The sequence below is a fragment of the Ictalurus furcatus genome, chromosome 22 (genome assembly GCF_023375685.1).
Source record: "Ictalurus furcatus strain D&B chromosome 22, Billie_1.0, whole genome shotgun sequence".
Taxonomy (NCBI): Eukaryota; Metazoa; Chordata; class Actinopteri; order Siluriformes; family Ictaluridae; genus Ictalurus; species Ictalurus furcatus.
This window is the reverse complement of record NC_071276.1, coordinates 18,067,766-18,078,981: the sequence shown is the minus strand read 5'-3', so window position 1 is coordinate 18,078,981 and position 11,216 is coordinate 18,067,766. Positions and strand designations below refer to the sequence as shown.

Here is an 11,216-nt window from a genome sequence, read left to right as displayed (position 1 = left end):
GTAGGATTGTTTCTTACTGCAAGGATAATATCGATTTATTATTTTAAAATGAATTTCTTTGGCTTTGTTTGGAATGACATTTTTATTAATATCTAACCACAGATTCTGAAAAGAAGAAGAAGGATAATCTTGTTTCCCCTTCACAACAGCATTAGAAAATACACTTTTGTCTTTGGTTAATATCTCTGTAATATATATATATATATATATATATATATATATATATATATATATATAAAATGTATGTATATATAGGAGGCCTATTTGCTAATTAAAATTCCAAAGTACCTAACTACTGGGACTGTAAAGTCACCTGTAGTCCGTTACATGACATTGGCAATATGATTTTAAATTTTCATTGAAAGATATATTTCTTTATTTTTCTGGCAGAGGCCATGCTATTGATCTTGTTGTTAATTTCTTTGTGTTGCACTGTAAATTTTGTATTTAACAAAAACAAATTTCTCAAGATTTTGCCTAGACTTTATGTCTTTCTTGCTGAGATTTCTCTTATTGTAAAATCTCTTATCCTCATTTATAACAATAAGAATAACAAGCTTCTGAAGAATTATGATCGTATTTTTCTTACTGATTGAGGTGCTATTGTTTTTTTTCTCTTCCTTTTTTCTTTTATGTTATTATATTTCAATGCAGTGCTGTTTTGTTTTCTTGCAATTAAAAAATGTAAAACAACACCAACAACAAAGAAACCGTCACAAAAAAACTTCGGTATTCCAGTTCCGGGTTAATCGTGAACAAATCCACAATGTAACCACATAGAAGGACGAGTTGTTTTAAAGTAAAGTTTTGTGAGAGGCAGATCGTATAAAAGTTTAATATCAATAAGCGAATGTCAACAACAACAAAAAAAAATACTGAAGCGACCTCTAGTCCGTTAGATGACGTTTGAAGTCCACTTCCGGTTATAACGTAAACAAACCCATGTATTTATTTATGTTATTTTATTTACTCACTTACACGCGAGATCGTATTGAAATTTAATAACAACATTATTGCAATTAAAGCGAAGAACCCCCCCAAAAAAACAAGCACTCATTTGCATTTCCGCTCTCTTTAACCCCGCCCTTTGTTGTGATACTTTGTCACGTGACGTACGGGGGGCCCGTACATTTCAACGTCTAAATAAATAGCTGACCCAAAGTTGCTTCGTCCATTCACGCCACGTTATTCGTGAAAGGAAGTAATTGTAAAAAAAAAAAAAAAAAAGTCGGTAATTTCCTGACTGTATTATAAATCCGTGTCATGGGTTTATTTTGTAGCTCAACCCAGATGAAGATGATTTTCTGCGTTATAGCGGCTCTGTTTGCTCTGACTGTAGCCAATACAGCAGGTGATTATTCTTTCTCATCTCTCTCTCTCTCTCTCACACACACACACACTACTTATATCATATTATAGTTATAAACATGTTATAGAACTATACTTGAATAAAAAAGCTTTCAGTTCAAACACGTAGGATAGAAATGGCCATTTAAAATGTACAATATAGTTTTAACAAAACTAGATTTAATTTCTAGAACACTAATTTATAGGTGGAACCTTAAGGAATAAAATGAAACAAATATGTTTGCTTAATGCTTCTAATACTTAAGTCATTGGACTATATACATTAACAACATATACACTGAAATGAATAGAGTTTTGTATTTCTTTTCTGTTTATTATTGTTGTAGTTGTTGTTGTTGTTATTATTATTAGTCTTATTTATTTATTTGCTCGATTTGTTTTCTGTTAAAAGCTAAAGATTTGAGATAAAACCACTTCTCTGTATTTTTCTTACTACCCATTTACACGACCCACCATACATATGTATGTATTATTATATTTATACATTTATTTATGTTAAGAATTTGCTGCAGAATAACCTCAAAAGACTGTCGAGATAATGTAATTAATGTAAGATCATGTAAGATAACGTATCTCTCCAAAATACTCTTTTTATCCCCATCATGTTACTGACCCGTTCCCAATTAACCTCCAGCTGTTTCTTTTTACTAACACTTACTTTTCCAGCCTTTTGTCGCCTCCGTCCCAACTTTTTTGAGACGTGTTGTGGCCATGAAATTCAAAATTACCTTATTTTTTTTCTCCTTAAAATGGTACATTTCCCCAGTTTAAACATTTGATAGGTTTATGAGACTTGCAAATCATTGCATTGTTTTTATTTACATTGTACACAGCGTCCCACCTTTTTTGGAATTGGGGTTGTATTATTTAATATATTAATATAATGTAGGTTGTATATTTGAGCACTGTTTGGATTTTATTTCGTTGAAGGAGTCATGCCAGATCAACCCGATTATTATTTATTTATAATTAACGTCTCGTGCCTCTGTCACTCCCACTGACTTAAATGATCATGGAAAAGTTCAGAATTTCATCATCACGGACATTTTTCTATGTACTTTGCTCTCTGAGTTTATTTCGCAGTGTTTGTAGAGATAGCTACATATATGTGTGTGTGTGTGTGTGTGTGTGTGTGTGTGCTCCCCTGCTGTGTGTTGGGGTTGAGAAACGTGGGGTCGTGAACTCTTTACTGTTTAGTAAAGGTTTTTTTTTTTTGTTGACGTTATGATTCATGTGCTCCAGGTAAGTTTCTTAATGTATTGCAAAATCCTGAGACCCGAGTCGACTGTTTTTCAGCTCAGTTTGCTCTGTGCTGCGCATATCTGTCTAAACACATCTGATCAAATATGACGAAACTGTGCCAGAGGGGAAACAATGTGTGTGTATGAATGAATTACAATGTGAATTAAAACAAAACAAGAATTCCTTCTGAAACTGAGAAAAATAAAATGAAAGTAAAGGAGAGGAAATGTAATAATGAAAAAAATCCAATAATAATAATAATAATAATAATATACTGATCCATTGGCTAAAATATTTTTCCCACACTTCTATTCCATCAGATGTAAATCTTTTCTGGATGATTAAAATGCTTCAGCTTCACCAGAAGTAAGATGTTTGGAGAATCAGGAGACCAAGAGCCAGGGTATAGTCAAAAGATATGGTTCATTATGCGTACAGAGACACACTGGGCACTACAAGCATTTCGTAGTCTCAATCTTAATCCAAACATAAGATACAGTTGGCTTTTGTACTCAGATGTACGTGCAAGCAGCATACTCAAGGCCAGTTAAGGAAAACATGAGAGAAAAACACAAGACAATAGACAAAACTCTTTGAGAAAAACATACACAAGGACAGAAACCCCAAAACTTCATGAGACCTTTATGAGAGAAAGCGAAAATCACATTGATCTTAAATGATCGAATCATAATCATGGAAAATAAGGAAAAATATTAAAGCTTTACTTCATTTATTTGAGTTACTTTTACAAACGGAGGATCGGCGCACGCCAAAAGACAGCTAGTTCTGCACCAAGCTGTCTTCAATACACTCTATCAAATTAAAGAGGACGAATTGTTTCTGGACTCGTTGCTTGTACCTACCATCTACTCAAAGTTTGTCATACGATTAATTTGTGTTGCCTCGCGGCTAGAAGTTGTTGAAAAGAAAACCCCGATTGGAATCATTAGAACATCGCTGCACTCTGTTCTTCTTACTCAGTAGTTGTTTCTTGTCCATAGATTTCACGCTCTCTGTTGTCCTTAAAACGTTAAAACGTTCGAGTCATAACCCCTCTCTAGCCCAAATCTACTAGTCGTATCCTGGGATTGAATTTCGTAATCGTTTTCCAAATCCGTTTCAAATACGTTTCAATCGTTGAAACAGGGCCGTGAGGAACGTTTCCAATCGGCCGAGGCGGATGAAAACCGTTGGCTCTAAGAATAGCATTTCGAGCTGTGAGTTTCCTAAAAAAACGAAGTGTGTGTAGCGCGCCATTAGCCTCCTTAGTTCATTTTCAGACCCAGGATACTCAAGGCTCAATTTCAAATTCCGATTTATGACATACTGGATACTGGATTTTTGATTTCTGTGAGCTGTAAGCCGTGATCATCGAGATTAAAACAAAAAAAAGGCTTGAAATATTTCACTTTATGTGTAGTGAATCTTGAAGATATGAAAGTTCTACTTTTTGAATTAAATTCTGGAAAAAAATGAACTTTTCCACGATATTCAAATTTTTTGAGATGCACCTGTGTGTATGTGTGTGTGTGTGTGTGTGTGTGTGTGTGTGTGTGTATATATATATATATATATCCCCCCACACTTTCCCCACAGGCTCAGATAATAAAAATCTCCTGCTCAGGCTGAACCAGGATCTGCTTCGTTCCACCGAAAATCAGGAGTCTCTTCCCAACCCGAGCATACACATCGCCCTGCGCCTCTCCACCCAGCATAACCTGATCAAAGAGGGCCAGTACCTCAACCAGCTCAAGACCAAGTTCCATGAGGACATTCAAAGGTACTGAGGTGTTTCCATTTTGAATTTTTTTCCCCACAACAACCATATCTAGGTGGATTGTGTGTATCTGCATGGTGCCCTATAACGGAGTGACGTCCCATCCTGGGTGTATTCCCGCCTCACGCACAGTGTTCCTGGGATAATAAGCTCCAAGATCCACCACAACCATGACCAAGATAAAGGACTTACTGATTGTTGGATTATGGAAATTCTGTGTCTGATCACTCAGAAGCTCTCGTGTTGAAAAGCTGGAGGTTTTCGTTCCACCTAATCCGAAGCCACATGTGAAGCCACACTGGTTGTTCCACCAGTTCCTCTTGGCCTGCAGCCATGTGGATAAGCTTGGACGTCTTTAAACAATCACAACTCGCTAATCGATTCAGCGTTACTCCTAATTCATCACCATACTCGATATACTAAATTACTACATAGCACTAAATACCACTTCTTTGTCACTAAATGTCACTTGTCTGTCTTCCCATCAGCACTTTAAACACGGGGAAGCCTGTGGTGGGCCGCCTCGCCCTCTACGTGTTGGCGTTAAAAGCTTCCTGCCATGACCTGAGCAATGTATCACTGTTGACGGGTGAGAAGAGCGAACCACTGCTCACACACCTGAAGAAACAGATGGAGTTGGAGAAGGAGCACATTGCAAGTGAGTCGGTTCTCTCTCACTTCTTCTTTCATACCTGGGTTAGGCTTATGTATGTATGTATGTTTATCCAGTGATTAGAGATGATGATAATAGTGGTTAGAAGGAGACACTCAATACGTATACATGGACAACAATAATCCGATATGAACCCGATTAAGACGGTACTCTGATTAAGAAACTAGCATGTAAACAGAGATTATTGACGACCTTAATCCGGCTAAAGTCATACTCGAAGAAAACACAAAACAAATTAAGACGTGTGGAGTATTCCTGTTTTAGTCGCATTATCGACGTGCGCTACAGACACGTACACACCTTAATCACACTATTAACGTCGTGTGGGAGTTTTCACCGCATTGTGCGACAGGACACGTACGCACACGGCAGCGCTCAACCGTTTGACGGCAAACAAGAGAGCACGGCTGCGTCCCAAACCGCGTACTTGCCTACTATATAGTAGGAGAAATACATCTACTATATAGTAGATAAGTACGCGGTTTGGGACGCAGCCCACGGCTTCAAGCAGTCGTCTGTTTGCACGTACAGCACGACAAATAATTAACCGCACTTGAAGCTTTCGTAAAATTAAAAATGAAACACCCAAAACTGTATACGGTTCCATAACGAAGACAAACTGTACGTCGATACGTGAAATTCTGGAGGGACGTCGGACGGCGTGGCGCGGGGACGTAACGACGTGTGAGATCTATGTTCTATAACGCGTAAAACCTGAACATGAAAGGAGTATTCTAAAAGCGACTCATGTAAACACCTTAATCAGAATACTGTCTAATTCAGAATAAGGTCAGTAATTAGATCACTGCTGTCCGTGTAAACGTAGTCACTGAGAACATCTCCAGGACTTCACTCCAGGGTTAGGGTTTTTAATCAATAAATATAGAAATGCCTTTCCCTGGTGTCACAAAAGTAGAAACAGGAAGTAACATGACAAATCGAACCAATAATGTTACTCGGTTCTGTTGAAGTCAATCCCAGACGTCTGTGGGCTCAAACGGCTCCAATAAAACCACAAAAAACGCAAAAATGATAATGTAGGTCTAATAAAGTGAACATTAAGTAAACATAGTGTTTAAAATCCCATCAACAGCACTGAAGTACCTGATTTGAACTAAAAAGCAAATAAACTGGCAAGTGTGTAAATAAGGTCCTGTTTGCGATCTTGTGTGTTTTTATTTTTTTTCATTCAGTCAGCGATCGTCCCCTGACCAACTACTACCAGTACTCTCTGGGCATTCTGGCTCTGTGTGTAAGCGGAGTGAGAGTGAGCTCTCATGTCAGCCACAAGCTCACCCATGCCGCCCTGCACAGCGCATTCAAACACGGCGACTCCGAAAGTGTGGGTGAGTTCACGCGCTTTACTAACTGCGTCCACGTTTCATTTCGATTTATTCATTTGAATCCCAGAAGAAGAAGGTGTCTTTGAGAGAGTGTTTGAATGTGCTACGCTCTTTCTCACCCTTCCCAGACACCCTTGCGATAGCAGGCATAGCTCTGCAGTGTCTGAAAGAAGCTGAAACCCCGGTTAAAAACAAGAAGGAGTTGGATGAGGCTCTGGCCACCATCAAACAGAAGATTGTGGACTCGGAGCGAGCCGACGGACACTTGGGCAATGAGTTCAGCACCGGCCTGGCTGTGCAGGTGAGACTCAGGGTGATCTGAATAGATCAGACTTCTGTATAGTAAAATTGCTCATCTGGGGTCTGGTTGTTGTTTAAAGAATATAAATCCGAAATACACAAATCTCAGTGAAGGACGCGTGTGCTGGTGTGCCTGCCAGTCACAGTAAAGGAGGTGTGGCCTTTGTTCCTGTCAGTCCCAGTGAAGGAGGCGTGGCTTCTGTGCTTTTCACTCCCAGTGAAGGAGGCGTGGTTCTGTCTTTCAGTCCCACTGAAGGAGGCTTGGCTTCTGTGCTTGTCAGTCGTACCGAAAGAGGTGTGGCGTTTGTGTCTGTCAGTCCCTCTGAAGGAGGTTCTGTGCTTGTCATTCGTACTGAAGGAGGCGTGGCCTCTGTACCTGTCAGTCATAATGAAGAAGTGTGAAGTACAGCTATAATGTGGTAAAAAAAACAAGAATTCTGAGTGAAGATAAGCCACAGAGATGTCGTTATCGCTATTTGCACTATTTGTCTGTTTCAGGCTTTACTGGCATTGGGCAACAATGTAAATGAGTGTTCTAAGTTTATGAAGGCTCTGTGGACTGATGTCAGAAAAGGTACCTACCACAATCCCATGGCAATCTCTCAAACCCTCCCTGCTCTCCAGAAACGCTCGTACCTCCACCTGAAGAACAAGGAATGTCTCAACGAGGACGGTTTGTACAGATAATACACTCACAATTCAGTTACGCCAATTAGAACCAGACATATCACGAAGTAGAAGTGGAAACGTTAGGGATAAAATATTTTAACATGTCATCATTCGACATTTTTTGGCCAAAACTGGTTCTCAAAAATTCTACGTACCTAAACCTTCCTTGTCCCAAATATAACTCAGGGCTAGTGACAATATTCTGAAGTGTCCACAATATAATGTTGTATTTCTTTAAGGTGAAACTTTGCTACGCCGATGCTATGTTGCTATCTGTTTACTTGTACAGATACGCTCGTTCTGGATCCGGTTCCAGTCGTCCTGCCGACCCTGACGAACGTTCTTCTGCCGGTGGAGTTGGAGGTGGTGAAAGCAGACGGCTCGTCCTTCAGTTATCAGATCAACGTTCCCAACGGCACCTCACTCCTCGAGACTCTCACACTGCTCCAGCAGCAGCAGGCGAACTTCAGGTCAGTCTCGTTTATCTGACTGTTTAAGCGCAAAAAGGAACAAAAAACGCTCAAAAATTCGTTCATGAGGACGTTTCGCTAGTTTATGATGCTGTTAGCTAGCAACATAGCGTGAGCTATTTGTATACAGCAGCCTATATCTTAATAGTAAGGTGAAGTTAGTTGACTATCTTTAGCTAACTTTTTTTTTTTTTCCCCAATTTACTCCAACCTGGCACATAAATAAAAATAGCTGTGTTTATACCACATGACTAAGCAATTTTCTCAAACTCGTAGGTCAGTTCAGCTTTTTGCTGTTGCTTTTTGTTCCTTTCTCTCCTACTTTGGGGAAACCTGAGGTAAAAGTACTTGAAATTAACACGTGTAAATTACCGTGCTAAGAATTATGCATACAAAATGCTAAAAAAATTAATAAAATGCTAGCTAGATCCAGTTTCATTTACTGTACAGTTACTCATAGGAGAAAGATGCTAAGTGACTAGCACTAAGTCAGATTCTGTGGCTAAGGTAAAATGGGTTTCTAACACAGACACTTTGCTAATTTTGAATTAGAGATGAAATGACCTGCTCACAGAAGCATCTCTCTTTTAAAAAAAAAAAAATGTTTTACATACACAGAAGCTATAGCTCATAGTAAAGAGCTAATAATGAAAATAAGTTGCCTGGAGGTTTAAGGAGATACTTTGCTATGTTTACGTTCTGATCTGATCATCTGTGTGGGAGCCTGGAGGCCATTTTGTGTGTTTGTTATTTTTAGTAGTTGTGGCAAAGCTCAGTCCGTGCTGTTCGGTTTTACAGAGTGTGTGTTTTTTATGCTGCAGGTTTGAGACGGAGGACAGTCTGTGGGGGCCGTTCCTTAGTGTACTGAACGGAGAACAGGCACGACAGACCGACCGGAGATACTGGCATCTAGCTTCAAACGGACAAGGACTGAGTCAGGGTAAGACTGACCCCCCCCCCCCCCCAACACACACACAGTTCTTTTGTCTTATTATCCTTGTGAGAGCGTTTTGCTGACATAATTATTAACGCTGATAATTAATGCTATACTACACCTACATTTAACCCTAACCTTCATCTCAGTAAGCAAAAGTAAACCTTTTGGCTCATGGGGTCCAGTGAAATGTTGTGGACCACGGGGACAAACGAATGGTTGCTATTCCTGACATTCCTCCCCCACACACACACACACACACAAAACATGATATCATATACAAACACTGTATATTTACATTTATATACACATACATAGTCAAATGAACATATTTTATAGCAGTTGGAAATATTTTGATCCAATAAAATGTTTTTTTTTTCTTTAGTTTTATGTTAGTTACGATGTCATTTATACAATATAATGTTTTCCTGAGGTAACCATTTTTATTTTTTATATCTTGAGATAACAAACCTTTCTCTAAGATAATACAAGTCATTAAAAAATTTATGACCAAATAATATATATATATATATATATATATTTTAAAGGATTGTGAGAAACGTTATTCTGCCTACCATTCCACACAAATCTGTAATAGAACTAGCATAAAACATATTACACATGTAGAAGCCATGCTGGGTTTACAGGGAATTCATGTTTACGAAACAAAACCTTCACCGATCACATGGTTAAAGCCATCAGAACACTGTTGCTAGGCAACTCTATAAACGATATAAACTCAGAGTTAGCTGATATCTGGTGCTAGCAACCTCTTTTAGATGGCAATGTAGCTTTGAATTATTTTATACAGACATCTTAAAGGTGATGTGACAGTAAAAAATGATACCAAATTGTCAGGAATATCAACATTTACCTCAGATTTGTTGTTACGTTGCTCAGAAGATACTCCGTATGACTAAAATAAATACACTTAGCATAAACCGCTAACCAAACGTCTATGGGCCGTACCATATGGACAGACGTTGTAGCCTCGCAACTCATGAAGTCTGAGATTAAACTTTTACATAAAGATGTATTTTGCTTAAATTTTACTTCACTTTTCATTTTTATCAAATCTTTAAACACTACATCATTTGAATAAGAATAGTTCACGTTAAGCCAGTAAACCACTACAGATTCAACTCATTATTTCTGGGAAACGAAAGAAATTGCTCATTAATTGAACTACTTTTTTGTCATTTGCTGTTAATGCCGTGAATTCTCCGGGATCAGTATAAAATACAACGACTAACTAATAAAATTAGTCAAATTATCGACTCATTTTGATAGGAAAAGGGGGGCAAATGCGTGAATGTGAATTCATGGACATTTTCGACTACTCGAAATTAACCTCACTTTTTCAACTCTGTGCTTTTTCTTTTCAGGCATAAAGGACTATAAGGTTGAAGCAGCTCAGAAGATCACCATCAAGAACACAGGCTACTGATCTGGGTCCAAAACGAGACAAGGGAATCTTTAATGAGAATAATACTAGTAACTTTTTAGTGCTCATCTATCTTTTTTAATGGATGTTTAATACACCGGGTAGTTCCGACCCACTAATCCCATTGGTTCGAGCAGCGTTCAAAGAGTGCTGGGACATTTCACTGTGTGTATCACACGGCTTGTCTGTGTTCACTACGTACAATTCCAATATTCTAGCAATAGTTCATTACACTGAAACTGTTACTACACTTACTATCAGTCAGTTACCATCGCGTTACTATGGTGTTACCATGGCAACACTCTATATCCAGCTGTGGCTTCTTTGGGAACTATTTTTCTTGATGAAGCAAAAATAAACAAAATACTTGGCCACGTTGTTGTGTCAGTTACTCAATATGAATTTCTTGTTTATGAAACAGTTGTATAAAAGCAATATCACACTCGCAGTCGTACTGAATACCTGCGGCCTCGTGCCTACAGCCGAACCACAGCGGTTCTGATATTCACTACAACAGCGCAATTGCGAGTGTGATACTGCTTAGTTATATAGTGTCATTTAACCATGTAACAGCTTTTAACTAATTATCTAATTTTAGTATCAGAATGTATCCTTATTTTTGTTTTGACTATTCGTGGGACAAAAAAAATGAAGACAGTTTTGCATTTATTTAAATATGTTTAAGCATCTGAATAATTTTGCAACATAAAATTATAAAAGCAAATAACCTATAAAAATGTTTGAGTGTTAAAGTTATGTAGTTTCTCCAATAGTTTAGATAGAAATTGAAATTATTGAATTATTGTATTAATAATCATAACAGTAATAATAGCAATAATAATAATAATAATAATAATAATAATAATAATAATGTGTTCTATTTTTAAATTCTGTAACTGCTCAACTGAAATATGTGTTTTATTAATTGGGACTTTTATTTATTTATTTATTTTACCATAAACGGGTTGAGGATATTTTTCATTAAATCCCGCCTCC

At 37.9% G+C, this 11,216-nt stretch overlaps 1 protein-coding gene across 1 annotated transcript; it reads left to right on the top strand.

The window, feature by feature from the left end:
• The first annotated feature begins 663 nt into the window (after nt 1-663).
• On the top strand, nt 664-10,592 carry tcn2 (transcobalamin II). The gene is made up of 9 exons (XM_053653851.1): nt 664-1,351; nt 4,207-4,390; nt 4,876-5,045; nt 6,254-6,406; nt 6,532-6,704; nt 7,202-7,376; nt 7,662-7,842; nt 8,664-8,782; nt 10,162-10,592. The coding sequence occupies exons 1-9, from the start codon at nt 1,264-1,266 to the stop codon at nt 10,221-10,223; spliced, it is 1,305 nt and encodes a 434-aa protein (XP_053509826.1). The 5' UTR covers nt 664-1,263; the 3' UTR covers nt 10,224-10,592.
• Nucleotides 10,593-11,216: the final 624 nt, after the last annotated feature.

Coding starts and splice junctions, on each gene's coding strand:
- tcn2 (XM_053653851.1), top strand. CDS start 1,264: ATGGGTTTATTTTGTAGCTCAACCCAGATGAAGATGATTTTCTGCGTT. Junction 5,046..6,253: donor GGAGAAGGAGCACATTGCAA/GTGAGTCGGTTC, acceptor TTTTTCATTCAG/TCAGCGATCGTCCCCTGACC. Junction 7,377..7,661: donor GGAATGTCTCAACGAGGACG/GTTTGTACAGAT, acceptor TTACTTGTACAG/ATACGCTCGTTCTGGATCCG.